Here is an 18,926-nt window from a genome sequence, read left to right as displayed (position 1 = left end):
TGGGTTCAATTTGGAGTTAGGTTGCGGTACAAAGACTCTTGATCCAAAATTTCAAACATATATTTATTTACATTATATTTCAACTATGTCATCTTAAAACTAAAGAAAAAATATATAAAATACGCATTAAAATATATCTAAATATTTAAGTACAAAGCGCAATAACTGATATACGAACCTTAAGATGTACTCTGCATTTAATTTCTTGTTGAGTGTCTGTGACGCTCGTAGATGTCTGGATCATCAACATAGTTTGAAGGGATATCAGTCCAACCCTCTAGCCAAGCTGCACCGTACTCTCGAATATTCATCATCCCATAAGGCATCCTCTCTGGATTGTAAGACATCTCAGACCTCTCGCTAAAATTCTGACTCTGAGAAGTATCCTCGAAATGATGGTATGGTTGTGGAGGAGCCAATCCAAATATGCCAGTAGCAAAATCTGATCCGTAAGATGCTCCAAGCTGCATAGGGTAGTAACCACTAGAAGATGATACCTCGGATACACCATATGCATATGGATCATAAGGTGGCTGTGAATAATAGGATCCATAATGCGAGGATGATCCAGATACATCCATGGACCCTACTCCACGTGCAAGATCGTCCGCAGTATATATATATAATTAAAATATATGCAAGTATAACAAAACACGATAGTTTAATGATAATTAAAATAATTATATATAATTTTAAAATAATTTTAATAATTATTTTAAAACTTATAAATTCAAAATAAATATGTTATATGCTTCAAATAATATTTTTAAATTAACTAAAATATAACACTATTTTTATATATTTTTTATTTTATAATTAAATTTTTTAATTTAAATAATTAAAAAAATAATTTTTTAATTTTAAATATTTAAAAAAAATTGAAATTAGATTTAAGTAGCTTGAATCATTCTAAACATGATTCCCAAACTCTAATTTTTTTCCTAAAATTTAAATTTTTTTTAATTTTTAAATAAATAAATATTTAAAAATATTTAAAAAATATATAATTAAATAAAATTAACAATTTTAATGTCATCGTGTAGATCTTCCAAAGATCTATCACATATAATTAAATCATACCAAAATCATAAGATTTTTGGCATGATTTTCTCCTATTTTTATTTTACCTCATTTTTATCCTCTTTCTAACAACAAAAACAAAAAAAAATATTTACTAACAAAATAACAGATTATCTTACCTCCGGTCAAAGATCAGCCTCTTTACAAATCACTCCAATTTCACAAAATTTTACCATCTTTTCTAATTTTTTGGAGGTCTCAATGATTAAGTTGCCCACGGCCATGGGTGTTCTCTGAGAACTCTCAAAGAACACCGAAGGCCCAGTACTTATTAAAGCACCAAACCCTCCCCCCAACCACGTGAAAAGGCCCCCACCTTCCCCCCTCCCCCTCCCCCATGTGAAATGGTCCCTTGGGTGGTACGGTTCGATTCACAACGAACCGAGCTATACCACCCGGTTTCGGGTGGTATGGGCCCGAACCACACCGAACCGGGTGGTTCGGTGCGGTTCGGGGTTGTTTTTTGAAAAACAGGCCCGAACCGGATCGATAAGGGATCGGTCCGGCTCGGTACGCCCCGTACCGGACGGTTCGGCCCGGTACGGCAAACTCTGCTAGGAATAGATCTGAACAAAATTAGCCAAGCATCAAATGAGTATTATCTAAACTTGGCAATAGACCTGCACAAAATTAGCCAGGCCTGCCCAACCAGATTTTGGGCAAGCCCAACCAGAGTTTTCTAGCCCAATTGGCTGGGTTGGGCCAAACATTCAAACACAACTGAAAAGCAGGCCAGACTCGGTTCACCAAATTTTAGCTTGACCCAGCCTGATATAAGACATTAAAATATGTTACATGCAAAACATATATATATATATATATATATATATATATATATTTTAAATGAAACCAAATGCTAAGAGAGGGGAATGGCAACTCTAAATCCCTAGTCATTCTTTCCCTTCTCTAGTTGCTGCACCCGTCCCCTCCATTCACCAAAAGCAACCACCCCGGCTCCCACCTCTACTCACTAAAGCCCTCTCTTCCACACACCCACCCCCCCACCCAAACCACCCACCTCTCCTAGCCCCAAGATGCTCCTCCATCCATCCCTCTCTTTCTCATCCCCTATCCTAATCGACAACCAACCCGAACCATGAACCCCTCTAACCGTTTCTCCCTCCATTCCTTCCCCACCCCTAATGCTCCATGTCAGGTCAGGCCTCAGCCCTCCCATTTTCCATCAGGCTGAGATGGATTTACAATTTTCAGGCCCATGATCGAGCCAGTATGGACTCGGGCCATCTGATAAATGCTCAGATCTAGTTGACAATTCTCACTAGATGTTGTTGACTAATTGTAAAAGCCTTTCATTATTTCATTTTACATTTTAGTACTAGAAAACAATTCATCTTGCCTCCGATATTGAATCATCATAAGAGTTAAAATGTTCAAACTAATCTTCCCTTTTCTCCACATCCAACACAGACCATAACACTTTCTATAGGTTGAGGTTAACCAAAAGTCAAATTTCTGAAATTTGAGGTTAATGCAGCAATGATCAGTCTTTGCCATTGATTGAATTATTGGACCATACATTGTGAGGTTAATAAACAGCATAGGCTTAGTTATCTAAAGAAAGATTTGGTGCAAGAGCAGATCCTACTGCATACAAGAAGCACTTTAGGTGCAAAAGGTTCAAACAAGATTCAGAAACAGCTGTAGCACTCTAGGTAGAAGTTTCTTGTTACTCGGGGTTAGCAACTGATACGTGGCTTTAAAACCAGATTTAGATATTTCATGTGAAAATGGAGCCTAGGTTACTGATCAAAAGCAAGAGAAACAATTACATACACCATACACAAGCCTTCTTGTTGCACAATGCAGAAGGAAAGTATCTTGCTGATTCCTGCCATTTTGACGCATAGCAGATGAAGGCAACAAGCATGTGGGAGCTAAAATTCTAGGGCATCTCTAGGCATTAGTTAGAACCTCATGTCCACAAAGGTGGATGATGTCTAGCATAGAAGGAAATGGCAAAGAGAAGTTGGAGGGTTTGGGAACCCATTAGTCCCCTAACTCAAAGGTCATAGGCTTAGTTACCAAAACCAAGTGCAGGTGCAGAAATGTGGGTGTGGGGAAGTGACTCCCATAAATAAAAATTTAAAAAGAAACAGCAGAAGGTGGTGCCTCTAGAGTTCCATGGAGATTCCAAAGTGGAAGCACCAATCCGAATGAAATATTATGGTCGTAAGCACAGTGAAGTCCATCCATCCTCGAACTATTGAGATCCTAGAGTTACAACAAACAACCACCCCAAAACCCTCGGACTTGTTTTCTTGCTACCTCCCTTCAATTTGTCACATGTGATGGAGATGACACAGAAAACTGAATTTGGTGTTGCTTACCATAATAAAAGTATTCTTGAATCACTTGAAAATTCAAGAATAACACATTATTTCTTTCTTTGGTCAAATGATTCTTAAATCTTTTCCTGGGTTTTAAAAGTGAAGAATTACTTATTTTTTATGAGCTCTAAAATTTATTCAAAAGTGCTAGGTGGTTCAGCCCAGTTCACAGTTCAGTGCAGTTTTGCCTATTTTCCGAAAAGAAAGCTTGAGCCGGACCGGCTTCCGGCCGATCCAATTCAGTATGGGTGTACCGGCCGCCGGGCTGGTATGGAATTCCATGAGTCAAAGGCTTCAAAAGTTCAATACACTTTAATCTCCTTCCCTCCAAGAATTATTAACATGTTAGAGACCTATGTACTCATTTTCTTCAACTGCTGAATGCTTTTGAATTATAAAATTCCTAATAAACTTTTTTAAACCTTCCTGTATTAATCCATTATATGAACTTCAAACTTTAAGGCAAGAAATTAAGTAAATAATCCACTGAGTTTTAAGCTCTGACTATGACTCCACCATCACCTCTGTACCTCTTATAGTCTAGAATGTAATATGCTCTCAGAGCTACCATTCCAATTCCTACATCTCTTCACAAATCTCAACAATTAAACTAGTATAACCAAATTCCTATAGAAATATATGATATAGTTTGCAAGACTAAAAAAATGCTATATAAGACTTTCAGATACATGAAGCTGGAAATGAAGCTAGAGCCTAGACATGTCATTTTAGTTGCAGGGCTAAAATCATGAAACAATATTTTGGAAAAAAAAATCTTTACTGAGACTCAATCAATGTATCAAGCTATTACCTGATGGATGCGACCGATATGATTTCATCACCCTTTTCCAAGACTACAGTGTAAAACCCTTGATAATTTAAGCGAGCAAAGTTAGACCTGAAGCAAATTTTAGAAACCATATAAAACACTGCATTGATAGATAAACAGATAGAAGCCAAATATTATTTTTTTTTTTAAAAATCAAGGAGAAACAATATGCTAAAGTTTGTTAAAGAAAAATTGAAGAGACATGAAAGGAGAGCAAAGTAAGAAGCGCAAGGAAATTTCTGACAATCAAGAAAGCTTGTATTCTGTAATCAGTGGGTACACTCATGCTCAACTCCAAGAATTCATGTTGGATACATATCCAAATAGTATACATATCAACACTTAGATGCCAATGGGATTTTTGTCGAGCTTTTAAAAATTGGTAGAGTTGGACTCCAAAAATGGGTTCAACTCACTATAATAATGTTGACGTAAGCTTTTATTTCTTTTAGAGGTTGATCAAGAATTTAGGTAGTAGAATAACTTTGCAACATGTCATTGTCTTTTAAATCCTTGTGCTATTTGGGAAGCTAGGATGAACAAATATGCACGTTGAAAAACTTCTAATGTTTTACAATTTTTTATATGAAACGTATATGTACATATTAATTAGCATTATGTTTCTATGTGCCCTTTTCCCCTCTTGATGGGTCAAACACTAGTGACATCCATCCGAATCCAATTCTCATGAGCATGTCCATGCAACACTGTCTATAACACAAGGATAAAGAAACATAATAATTTACTAAAATCATACACATAAAGTTCAGTAGTTGCTACAATTTTTTTCTTGGGCAGGGGTTTTCAGGAATGCAGTCAAGATGCACCTGATGCTGATATATTTAACTATTTATTCAGCAGCAGAGCAAACAAAACAATCAGTAAACAATTTTTACTCATTTGCATTGAGAGCAACAAGATCTGTACCATCTTTAAGAGGCATGAGCATTTTTATATCTGGTAGTTTATCCCTTCACAGAAAATCAATCACTTTGTATGTCCAAACCTTGTTATATAGTGTTACCCACTATTATGCAGAGGTATAATTCGTAAGATACCTAATGAGTCTGTTCCCACCCCAACCCCCTTTCTTCTCTGCCCCTGCACTCTGAAAGATAGAGAAAGAAAATTGAAAAAGAACACGTCCTATTTCTCTTAGTCCAATCTACTACAGTTCAAATATATTAGGAACCTCCATAACCCCCCCATTGTCAATTAGTCTTTGTATTCTGTTATCCTCCACATTGTATTGCAATTTGCATGTGCTTGTCTCATTTACATCTACAACCATGACAATAATGTGACAAGTTATAAATTTAAATCAAATAACATCCGTGTCTGTTGAGCACTAATAACTCTAAAGTAGGCCAGTTGTACTTTCATCACAATCATGGATTCATGGTCATTAAGAAATGCAATTTGAAAGCAAGAACGCAGGAAAAGCATCAGATTAGAGGAAGGATAACATAATGGTCAAATGTAGAACAAGAAAACACTAAAGGAAAAAAATAATAATAATTTGTGGAATCCACTGTGGGAAAAAATTTTATTTCATAACATCTTCAGAAGACCATCTATTGTTCTTCTGATAATGCTTTATAGTTTATACAGACCACAATAAATTTGCTATGAACCTAGAATTAAAGAATACTACAGATGATAGCTTTTCTAAGACTAGGTCTCCAATAATCAGACAAATAGATCCAACCCTCCAAAAGAATAATGATAGAAGGATAAAATAAAGAAAGAGAATATAGGAGAGGATATAGAAAATGAACAGGTTAGTAGAATGGAGAGTTTTCATAATTTTGCTTAATTTGTGGGATCCTCTTTCTCTATTTAATAGATAGAACAGTCATCGTATATGATTGATGTCCATAATGCCCTGATCAGTGCCAACTAATGGCATACAATTTGTCTTGTGGGCTCTTATGACTTTGATCCACAAAGGCCCAATGACTAACACAGATACAAAGTATAATGCTACATCATGATGACTACATTTTGCCCTCAATGAGTAAAACATGTATTGACATATCCTGAGAAAAATTAGACCCTAACGGCTTAACACAAATAGCAGACTTAGCTAATAGCTCCTATTATACCTAAATAACAAACATTTCCTAAAATAGAAATACATAAAAATCAAAAATATTTAACGGAAAATACATTTGCATCTTCTGACAACTTTTGGGCACCCAAAACATCCATAGGTAGCCCAAATGCATAAAAGTAACATTCTGAAAATCTCAAGATTTTTGCATTGATTGTAGGATTGTCAAAAACTGATATTTGGTGAGAAGATGCACCTTTTTGTGAACCTGTTCTTGAGTTTCACAACCCCCTCTTCCATATTTTTATCCATTCAATATATGACCAACTATCTCTTGTATCTGTGGACAGAAGTTTCACAGTGAACTTGGGAACTATCAAACCTCCTTGTCATCTTTGCCTAAGTCCTAGCTAACACAATGACTTACCTGGATATGGTCTCACTAAACCTAAATCAGAACCCTAAATCAGTCAAGGAAGGATGATAAGAAGTAAGACATTGCATGTCATCCACTCTTGTTTTTCCTCAGGGTTAGTGCCAATTAAAATCAAATGGAGCACATAGCAGCTTGTGAGTTGCAACCAGACAGCATCACAACTACCTTTTCAATCAGGAGGTGAGTAAAATACAAGATTCCAAGACAATTCAATCATCGTGAAGTTATGCATTTTCTTCAAGATTAAGAAATATGAGCGCTTTGTATACTATGAGTATGATTCAAAAGATGTTGTGGCTCCTAATGTTTGGTCAATAATGGATCTAAGATTAGGTGGCACACTATGACAGGATGCTAACATGATATCTTCATGTGAAAAAATGTCATCATCTTATTCTCAAGCCAACATAAGTGATAAAGAGAAAACAAGCTGAGCTATGATGTGATTGCAAGACTCCTTTCTCGTATTGACTTGAGATCAAGAGCAAGAAGATAGTAACAGGAATGCCCCAGTGACAGAGGTAGCCAAACTTAGCTGTGATTCCCCTCCTTGTCTCTCTTTTCCTATTACTTCTCCTTTATCTCGATCTCTTTTCCCTCCTTTGCTTAGCCCCCTACTATTTTCGACATAAATCAATATCAGAGCATTAATTTGACCATTATCCTTTCTCTTATTCTCTCTTTAAAAATTCATCTTCTTTCTAAAATCATTGCCCCAATAACATCAAGTGGGATGAACTTCTTTCATATCACAAGAAGTTACTTTGTCCACATGATGATCATTTGGCTCAAATAGAAGATTGGTTGAAGGATTCAAAGCACAAGACAAAAGGCATGCTTTCTCAGCTCATGAGGAACTAGAAATTCAAATGACAGGCCATCATCCTCCAAAAGTGTTCCTCCATCACAAAATTAACATCAACTTAAGGAGACAATTAAGGAAATGGTTGAAGTTGGAAAATTCATCTCCAAGGCTTCCCTAATGCAGTAATATCTCGTACTCTTACTTCTTCTAAGACTCTTGCATCATGTCCACCAGCTTGAAACCCAATAAATGCAAGATCTAAGTATGCCTATGAAGTCATCAATCATAGTGGTGAATCATGTGGAGGCACTCAAGGCCAAGAAAAGTTATCTAAGATTGAACATGAGCATTTACACTTTGATCCCTTAAAAGATTGGACTGAAAACAAATTCATGCTGGATAAATAGTGTTACTTTCTCCTTACTTCACTTATTCAAAGATATGAAGATCCCTACTTGCAAAAAGTATATAGATGCTCTCATTTGTGACTATTGCACATTGGTTTGATTCAACCCAAGTCTTGTGGAAGAAAAAAGAATTTTATTGAGCAAAATCATATGGAGCTACATCAATTGCAATTGGAGATATTCAATGAGAGGTGCAAGAAGAAAAAACTGAAGTTAACAAAAGATATCTTGATGCAGATCGAGCCCGACCTGCGCCCACGTCCGCAGTCCGGGTCTATCAACGAAGGCGGCATAAGTCGGCACCCGAACTCACTATATGGATTGAAGATTTTAGATTTATTCTGAATTTTTCTATTTTGAAATATTTTATTCTCTTTTTCTGTTTAGGAAGACCTTATCCTTTATCTTTCTGTTAGGAGGATCTTATCCTATCTTTCTGTTAGGAGAATCTTATCTTATCTTCTATTAGGAGGATCTTATCTTATCTTCTGTTAGGAGGATCTTATCCTATCATCTTCCTTTTTCTTAAATAAGCCTTCCAGTTGGAAATATCTTTCTGTTATTCTCATATGTATATAAATATCCACAAAGCTTTAGTTAAAGGACAAAAGGATTATTGAATAAAATTCGAATTTTGCTAAAAGAGTTGTAGTAAAAGCTTTTCTTTCCTGAGGTGTTACCGGTTCTGACGAGGTCCAGAGTTTCATATTTCTTTAGATGTGTCTCCTCCATTTTCTGCAAATTTTGACTACCTACCTATGCGATTTGGCTGATATTTGAGAAAGTTAGAAAGAGTTCAAGAAGTATGAAGAAGATGGAGGTTAAAGTCAAAGATCTTTTTTTTTTTTCTCCTTGCACGCGCTGTCCGAGACATCCGACCAGCCACTATGTCAGCAATATGGGCCAACTTTAGCCCAAACCCAACTAGTAGCATTTTAATTCCTTTGTTTCTAAAAATAAGAAAAGGTTGTAGTGTTATTTTCTATCCAGATCCATATCTGCACATATCATCTATTGGTAATAAAGGCTGAGATTGTAGGATAGCTTAATTTCTATTTTTTTTCTTGAAAAAAACATAATATTAATTTTTTTCTAAAATTTTTAGAAATTTAATTCAGTCCCTTCCCTTTCTGTAAGGTACTTGATCATGACAATTGGACAAATTAATTACGTGGACATCTACGAGCCTAGCTAGGAGATTGTTGTGGATAGATTGTGAATCAATTTGGATTAACCATAATAGCTTAATTGCACACTCGTTGGACGTCGTATGGTATAATTTCTTATCTGATCTAATTTTTTTACTTTATTATTTTCTTCAACCGAATGCTCTTCCTTTATTAAAATTAATTTTTATTAAAAAATTGTTCATTTAAGTTTATTTTGCAAACTGTTTTGCCAGCCATAACTAAGGGATAACAACCTATAGGATAGGTTTGACATCTTGTGTGCTGCATTGGTGTATAGCATATAGAATTTTAGACCATCCTGCATCAAATTTTGTATCAGAGCCATAGGTCAGTGCATGATCCTTAGGAGTGGTAAAATTTATCACCCTATATCGATGTCTTTTGACCCTACAGCAATGGACCAGATTTTACAATAATTGACCTTCTTGAACACTAAATTAGATGACATAGGAAGTCGTGTGACCATCCTTGAGACTAGTCAGACGCGGATAACACTGTGAACCCCAATGCTACTCCCATTAAAACATCTCTTAGAGCATCAGGCGATAGAAGCAAACTTAAGCCTTTTAGGTTCAACTTCCAACCAGTTGACGATATTACCAAGAAAGTCAAAATTAAGGCCCCAATCTTTGACGGTAGATTTGACCCTAAGACTTTCACTAATTGGCTGACTAACATGGATTAATTCTTTGATTGATACGATATGTCTGATGACTATCATATCCATTTCGCCAAAATGAAACTTGTAGGAGCAACCAAACAATACTGGATGAGTGTTAAGCGACAGTTGGCCAGGTCCAGGCAAGCACCAATTACATTGTGGGATGAAATGAAGGCCCAATTAAGTAAAAAATATTTACCCTCAACCCATAGGCCACTTCAGATAGAACAAATGTTGTCATTACATCAGCGTTCGATGACTGTAGCTAATTACATGCAAAAGTTCGATGAGATTTTCGTTACATGCAATGTCCAAGAAGAAGAGGATGCGACCTTAGCCTGATTTAGGAGAGGACTACGTAAGAAAATCTAGAAAGAGATACACCCCATTGAGTCATCACTGTAGAGGATGCATTCCAACTAGCACTTGAGTATGAGCGTTATCTCAAACCTCCTACAAGGCACTTTGGTTACTAAACTAGGGAGTCGAGCACTACAGAATAACCGATAAGAACCAAAACACTACTAAGTCCATCATGCCGTCCAATCAACCTAACCGAGATCCTAATGAAAAATCTTTAGTTTAGAGAACCAAACCAAAACTTTTCCGAGTGAAGTGTTTTAACTGTGAGAGGATGGGTCATTACTTGAATAAGTGTCCTCAAAAGCATAACTTAATGATGAAAAATAATGAGAATGACTTCTAGGAAGTAGTGCATGAGATTGAACAGTTTCCTAGTGATGAGGACGAGCACACATATGTAGATGATCCCGATGACACTATTCCTTTGCAAGTCTCTATTATGTCCTTACCACCAAGAAGGATGAGGATGACTGACGACGCACTGCTATCTTCCACACACTAAGTGCAGGGATAAGATGCGCAACGTCATCATTGACGGCGGAAGTTACATGAATGCGGTTGCCAAAACAACCCTCTACCGAAAGAAACTGACCCCTGAACCACATCCGAATCCCTTTAAAGTTGCTTGGGTAGATAAGACTATGATACCTGTCATAGAGCGATGTTTCGTCCCACTCAACTTTGCTACATATAGGGATCAAGTGTGGTGTGATGTTCTCCAATGGATGTAGGACACATTCTTTTGGGACGACCCTGGTTGTACAACCATAATGTACACATTATAGCCGTCCAAACACATATACCTTCACCCATGATAAGAAAAAGGTTGTATTGAGACCTTATAGGAACCTCATAGAACTAAGCCGATTCAATATCTGTCTAGCCAACCTAGTGCACCTAAAGGACCAACTGTGTCTAAGGAGAATACATTGAGCATCACTAAGGTAGAGCAGACAAACCCTCCACTTCTTAAATTAGAAGCAATTCTATTGGAAAGTCGTTCTGGAGTTGTCTGCACCCTAATCATCCGAGAGGTAGAGCCTTCCCTTGAACCTTCGAAATCTATTGTCTGACTATTCTGATTTGACCCCAAAGGAGTTATTCGATGAACTTCCACCCATAAGAGATCTTCAACACACGATAGACTTAGTACTAGGTCATCATTGCCAAACCTGCCGCACTATAAAATAACCCTAAAGAGCATGGTGTGTTGAAATGTCAGATAGATGACTTGATTAAAAAAGATTTCATTAGGGAGAGTATGAGCTCTTGTGCTGTTCCAACATTTCTTACTCCTAAGAAGGATGGAACTTGGTGAATGTGCATCGATAGTCAAGCCATCAATAAAATCATGTTAAGTATAGGTTTTCAATCTCTTAACTCGACAATATGCTTGATATGATGGCTGGATCAACGATTTTTTATGAAAATTGACCTTAGAAGCGGATATCACCAGATAAGGATTAGGCCAGAAGATGAATGGAAGGCTACCTTTAATACGAAGGAAGGTTTATATGAATAGTTAGTCATGCCGTTTGGTTTGACAAACGCTCTAAATACATTCATGCATATTATGAACCAAGACTTCAACCTTTCATAGGAAAATTCCTCGTGATCTATTTCGACGATATTCTAATTTATAATAAGATCGAGGATGAACACCTAAGTCATCTTAGGCAAGTCTTAAACATTCTTAGAAGAGAAAAACTTTACAATAATACCAAGAAGTGTGCCTTCATGCAACCTAAGATTGTTTTCTTAGGCTTTATGGTGCCTATGAGTAGAGTGTGAGCCGATCCTGATAAGATCAAAGCAATCCAAGAGTGGCCCCAACCCCAGAATATTCATGATGTTAGAAGTTTCCATGGGTTAGCAACTTTTTATCGGAGATTCATTGAAGTTTTAGTACAATTATGGCTCCGATTACAAACTGCATGAAAAGGGGAGAATTCAAATGGACTAAGATTGCGAATAAAGTGTTTAATAAAATTAAGGAGCGTATATCTAGTCCACCTATTTTGAGTTTGGCCGATTTTGAGAAAATCTTTGAGATTTCTTGTGACGCATCTAGAGTAGGAATGGATGGAGTCTTAAGTCAAGAAGATCATCCGAACGTTTATTTTAGCGAAAAGCTAAATGAGGTGAAGATGAAGATAAGTAATTATAGGCGATTGTGCAAGCCCTACGATATTAGCAACATATTTATTACCTAAAGAGTTTGTTTTACTTTTGAACCATCAAGCCCTTGGATATTTGAAGTTCCTAAAAAAATTGAATTCACGACATGCCAAGTGGGTTGCATTTTTTGAGGAATACACGTATGTTCTTAGACATCTTGCTGAAGTCAAGAACAAAGCTGCTGATGTCCTTAGTCATGTTGTTATGACGTTGCATGTTGTAGGAGCATAAGTTATAAGATTTGATCGAGTCAAAGATGATTATCCAGCATGTCCAAATTTCGATGAAACTCACAAAAGCTTTCTAGATGGACAGCGTAACAACCCTGATTTTATTATTCATAAAGGATAATTTATTTAAGGATAGACGCTTGTGCATTCCCCAAGGTTCATTAAGAGAGTTCATGATTTGAGAGTTGCATTCTGGAGGTTTAGCAAGACATTTTGATAGGGATAAGACTATTCTTTTGGCAGAAGACCATTTTTTTTACCACGCTTTAAGCGGGATGTTGCACGTATTGTTGCCCAATGTAGTAGATATCAAACTATTAAAGACAAACGAAAGAATACTGATTTGTATACACCTTTGTCCATACCTCATGCCCTATGGCAAGATTTGAGCATAGACTTTGTTTTAAGACTTTTTAAGACTATTCGACGTCATGACTCAATTCTAGTGATGATCGATAGATTTCTTAAGATGGCACACTTTATACCATGTAGAAAGACTTCTGACGCCACCCACAGAGTGAAATTTTTTGTTAATCAAGTCGTAAATTACATGGATTACTAAAGATTATTGTGAGTGATGGAGATGTGCAATTTGTCAGTTACTTTTGAAAAACAATGTGGAAACTAATGAATACTAAATTATAATGTTCTTCGCCATGATATCACCCACAAACAAATGGTCAGACCGAGATTGTCAATCGAAACCTAGTGACTTATTGTGTTGCCTAATAGGTAATCATATTAGAAATTGGGATAGTATTTTGTCTATGGCCAAATTTGCTTACCACAACTCGATTAATCGCACCACAGGGATGAGTCCGTTTGAGATTGTCACTGGTTACAATGCTAGGACACCCATTGACCTAATTTCATTATATCTATAGACTATAGGTCAAGCCAGCATGCTGAAGCATTTGTTCAGCATATAAAAGACTTGCACGATAAAATAAGACAAGCAATCATTTTAAAATCTGAAGTTTATGCAAATAAAGCAAATGAACATCGGTGTGAAGAAAATTTTAAAAGAGATATGGTTATGGCAAGGGTTCAACCTGAACGATTTCACACAGGTATCGTGAAAAAGCTACATACGAGAAATTTGGATCCATTCAAGATCTTGAAGCGACTAAATCCGAATGCTTATGCCTTGGATTTGCCTGCTGAAGTTGGTTTTAGCTCAACAGTCAATGTCGAGGACCTTAGCCACTATTGTGAACCTCTTTCCATCAACAATTCCATTTCCACAAGTATATCTCCACCACTACCTCCACTTTCACTTCCACCCATACCTAATATTCTGCAAAAGAAAGAGGAAATTGAATAGGTTCTCGATGACTGAGTTATTATTGCATGATCAGATGATTCGCACAGCTTTCTGGTGAAATGGACATTCCGACCGGATGAAGTGACATGGATGTCCGAACATAAGCTTAGAGATATTACTCCAAATCTCTATAAGGATTACACCAGTCATAATCCATTAGAGTCGAATTTTTTCAAGTCGGGGAGAGATGATGCAGATTGAACCCGACCTGCGCCCATGTCCGAGTTCCGGATCTATCAATGAAGGCGGTGCAAGTCAGCATCCAAACCCACTATATGGATCTAAAGATTTTAGATTTATTCTGAATTTTTCTGTTTTGAAAGTTTTTATCCTTTTTTTCTATTTAGGAAGATTTTATCCTCTATCTTTCTATTGGAAGGATCTTATCCTATCTTTCTATTAGGATATTAGGAGGATCTTATCTTATCATCTTCCAATTTTTTTAGATAAGTCTCTAGGTTTGAAATATTTTTCTATTATTCTCGAATGTATATAAATAGCCCACAAGACTTTGGTTAAAGGACACAAGGATTATTGAATAAAATTCGAATTTTGCTAAAAAAGTTGTGGTGAAAGCTTTTCTTTTCCAAGATGTTACCGGTTCTGACGAGATCCAGAGTTTCATGTTTCTTTAGATGTGTGTCCTCCTCTATTTTCTACAAATTTTGACTATCTACCTGTGAGATTTGGCTAAGATTTGAGAAAGTTAGGAAGAGTTCTGGAAGTAGGAAGAAGACGAAGGTTGAAGACAAAGATCTCCTTTCCCTTCTCCTTACACACGCTGCTTGAGACATCCGACCAACCACCGTGTCAGCAATCTGGGGGCCAGCTTTAGCCCACAGCCAACTAGTAGCATTTTAATTCCTTTGTTTCTAAAAAAAGAAAAGATTGTAGACTTATAGTGTTATTTTCTGTCCAGATCCAGATCTGCACATATCATCTATTGGTAATAAAGGCTGGGATCATAGGATAGTTTAATTTCTATTTTCTTTCCTCAAAAAATCATAGTATTACCTTTTTCCTAAAATTTTCAGAAATTTAATTCAATCATTTTCCTTTCTACAAGGTACTTGATCATGACTGTTGGACAGATTGATTACGTAGACATCTATAAGCCTAGCTAGGAGATTGTTGTGGATAGATTATGAATCGATTCAGATTAATCGTAATAGCTTAATTGCACGCTCATTGGACGTCGTATGGTATAATTTCTTATCTGATCTAATTTTTTTACTTTATTATTTCTTCAACCAAGCACTCTTCCTTTATTAATATTAATTTTTATTAAAAAAATTGTTCGTTTAAGTTTATTTTGCAAACTATTTTGTCTGCCATATCTAAGGGATACCAACCTATAAGATAGGTTTGACATCTTGTGTGTTGCATTAGTGTATAGCATATAGGATTTTAGACCGTCCTACATCACATCTCCTACATCATCAATTTCTTAGAAAGCTTTGAACTCAAGGACGAGTTCCATGCAGCAAAAGTGTTTGAGCAATGGGCCAACTATGTTGGATCACCCATTTTAATTCAGCCCATTTTGGAGTGGTCTATAATTTAGTCAAGAAGTTAAAGCCTGGTATTAATTTATGCTAATAACAATCTATGGTTATCCTTTAATTATGTGTTATTAATATTGAATGTGTTTTTTAATATTTCCAAGCTTATTGATTATGGTTCATACATGGTGACTTTAGAGTTTGGAGAAGTGTTTATTGACTGGTCTTTTAAAATGTTGTAAGCATTAATACTTGGAAATATGTAAGGTCATCTTGTGTCTATACAAACATATATGTAGTAGATAATAAAGATAATGAAGAATTTGAAATGAAATTTATGTTAAAGTTACTTCAAATTTAGTGATGGATTCTACTTGTTATCTCTCTTTTTTTTAATTTACATCTCCTTTATCTTGATCCTTTTCCCCTCTTTTGCTTAATCCCCTACCTTTTCGACATCATCAACTAAATCACTAAATAAGCTCATACATATAATAGAGAAATGGAACTGCTAACAAAACAGTAGATTTGGGAAGTAACATGATGTTTACTTATGATTGGCTGTGGCCATGCTATTCAAAGTTGCTAATTGAATTATTGCACATGACACAAGAAATTTGCAAGCATGCAATAAGAGAAAGGATCACCAAATTATAGAACAGTTATGCTATATTTGGTTCGAAGGAATAAAATAGAATTGGAATAAGAATCAGAATGGAGTAGAAACAGAGAAATAGGGAATCAGAATCACCATTTCTGTTCCATGGTTAGGGCATGAAATGAAGAAATGCACAGAAAGGAATCGGTCATTCCACAAGAATGTTTAATTGAGTTTGTATCCTAGAACTTAATTAAAACTTGTTGAATTTATATCCTTGACTAAGGAAAAAAAGGCCAAAACTTAATAATGTTTCTTTGAATTCAAATCTCGATGAAACCATTCATTTTCCATTGATATCACAAATTGGACTAATAATGTTTCTTTAAATTCAAATCTTGATGAAACCATTCATTTTCATTTGATACAACAAATGGCAATGATTATATACAAAAATACCATTTATTCCCATTTTCCCATAAATGCTGCTAAATAATCCATACCAAAGATTTCAATCATTCCCATTGGAATGGGGACGACGATTGACCATTCTTCCCATTTTAGAGTGGAATCACAATCACCTATTTGACAGAATGTCGCTTCCAAAGGAAAGCTCATTCAATTATTTGTTGCATGATCAAACATTGAAAATGGGGCCAAAGCTGGAATATCTGTTCCATTCCAGCGAACCAAATGTGGCATTAAAGATCTGCAAATGTTTATTTTTGAGAAATATGGTGCAAATGTCAAGATGTGGAAATGCTATGATATTCTGGCTACACGAATATCCATTAACCATGACAAACAACATGACAAGATGACAAGCTATAACATGATGTGAAACAGAATCAAGCCTGAAGGCTAGAAAACTTTACCCCCTATTGTACAAGACATGTGGTATCATGTCTATGCCTGTTCTAGGATCCACCATTGGAAGGAAGCATTCCTCCATGATACCCAGGGCAATGGCTAGCTTTGCATTGCATTCTGCCATTAGTGCTATTTTCTGTGTGGAGTTAAATTCATGATTGCATCTCAGAATGGTCCATGAGTACCCATCACCAAGACAGTTCAGAACTCCAACACGAGAATGCAGACCCAAGTAAACCTGCCAACACCAGCAAAAGAAAGGGAAAAGGAAATTAAAAAACTAAAAAAATAGCAAGTAGCAGTGATGTTAAATGCAACAAAAGAGCAGTATCTTAAGCACATTTTTATCAAATTATTATACAAACAAAAATTCATTAATAGAAACAATAGGCATCATACTGTCAAAGCCCATAAGTAGATTCTAGAGATTTCAAACATGTTTGTAACACAGATGGCACAATGAACACGGTGTCATTTTATCAAGGCATGGTAAGGCATGGTAATGTGCAACAAAAATTTGGATCAAACAAACTTGCAGCATCAAGTTTAACTCTTAAAAGAAGCATTAAACATAATCTCAAAGCACTATCATAATGTCAAGCTGGACACTTGCACATGATGTATCAGCTTCATCTTAGAAATACAAGGTACAAACCATATACACATGGTAGTTAATAAAGATAAACAGTAAAGTGTCTACAAATATGCTGCCATAACGAAAATTCTGAAGAAATAGCCTATACTAAGTATAGAGAAGATGTCAAAAAGGCAATGATAGTTGTCTACATCCTGTTGAAAATTTGATTCCACCGAAAAGCTATATGAAATAGTAATGACTGATAAAGATCCTTTTGCAAGCACTGACCGACCATATGCTGGGTTGCAAAATATTACATTTATATTGGAAATATCACTTGCATTACACAAAAAAAATAAAGTATACTCCTAATAAGAAATGAGAAAAAAAAATAAATAGTGCCATCAAGGGTTGCTATCCCGGTATCGGACCTCATGCAAGTACCATCCTATTACAATGTCATTATGCCCGGTACAAGAGCCGATTCCGCATACCAAGTGTCGATACACACCCCATATCATATATCAGTTTAGTACTAGGACAGTATGGTTGGTTTGCATCGGTATGGCAAACCTTGGCCCTTTTCTATTAACCATATAATAAAGAAATTAAGTATTTCGTATAAATGAGAGCTGGTACTTTCTTTTAGTTTCCTCCATAATGTAAGTGAATTTAAGGAAACTAAGATTGTTCAATTGGACAAAATTAAATGTGCATCTTCATATGCTGAGCATTTGATTCATTTCAAAATGAACTTTATAAAATGCTTAAACCAAGTTTTTCCTAAAAATCTAGATGTTTTATAAATGATAAAACACCCATAGATTAAGCATCTTTTTTGTAACAGAATTAAATATGCACATACCTCCTGACAATTTCTCCCACAAAACCATGTACAAGGTCCCGCATCACCATTGCAAACAGGAAAATTGCAAACAGTTTTTTCCTGCAGGCATCTATCATGATCTATTGATAACAATACAAAGTATATTAGTTAGTGCAAAAAAGATGGAACTGAAGGTTTGAAATTATAAGATATCCATTAAACATGAGAAGCAAGTAATTGGGCTGGAGAAAGTGACGTGAGACAATAGCCTAAGTGCTAACACATATACAATCAAAATAGTCAATGCCACTTTCATGCAACACATGATTGTGTAAAAGTATTTATGTTGATCGGTAATGCAGCAGAATATGCAATAGTATCCCTAACAAAAGCCATGTCACAAAGATAGTGCAAACTGCATACTTGTCTTCAAGAGTTTACCATACTCTTTCCTTCAAAAAATCAAAAAAACATCATACTCTAATATCATTGTTAGACTAAAAAGTCACCTCCAACTTCCAAAAAAAGGCTATTATGAATCCAGAATTGCTCAAAAGATAACAAAATCAAGTTATACATGCATGCAAGTAGGCTTACATAGTCAAGGTTTGCCGTCTTGGCACCAGACCTCATACCACTACTATCCTAT

The 18,926-nt window shown here is 35.9% G+C and overlaps 1 protein-coding gene across 1 annotated transcript in view; it reads right to left on the bottom strand.

Annotated features, from left to right (window-relative positions):
* The window catches only part of LOC105035753 (increased DNA methylation 1), a 35,143-nt gene that overhangs the window by 4,123 nt on the left and 12,094 nt on the right, over window positions 1–18,926 (bottom strand). Inside the window, 3 exon segments of the mRNA XM_029262042.2 lie at window positions 4,240–4,326; window positions 16,880–17,112; window positions 18,317–18,417. Of these exon segments, the coding sequence (XP_029117875.2) occupies window positions 4,240–4,326; window positions 16,880–17,112; window positions 18,317–18,417 (421 nt within the window).

This window comes from Elaeis guineensis, unplaced genomic scaffold, assembly GCF_000442705.2.
Source record: "Elaeis guineensis isolate ETL-2024a unplaced genomic scaffold, EG11 Super_Scaffold_1000077, whole genome shotgun sequence".
Lineage (NCBI taxonomy): Eukaryota > Viridiplantae > Streptophyta > Magnoliopsida > Arecales > Arecaceae > Elaeis > Elaeis guineensis.
Note: the sequence above shows the minus strand (reverse complement) of the source record. Positions and strands in the feature narration are given on the sequence as shown.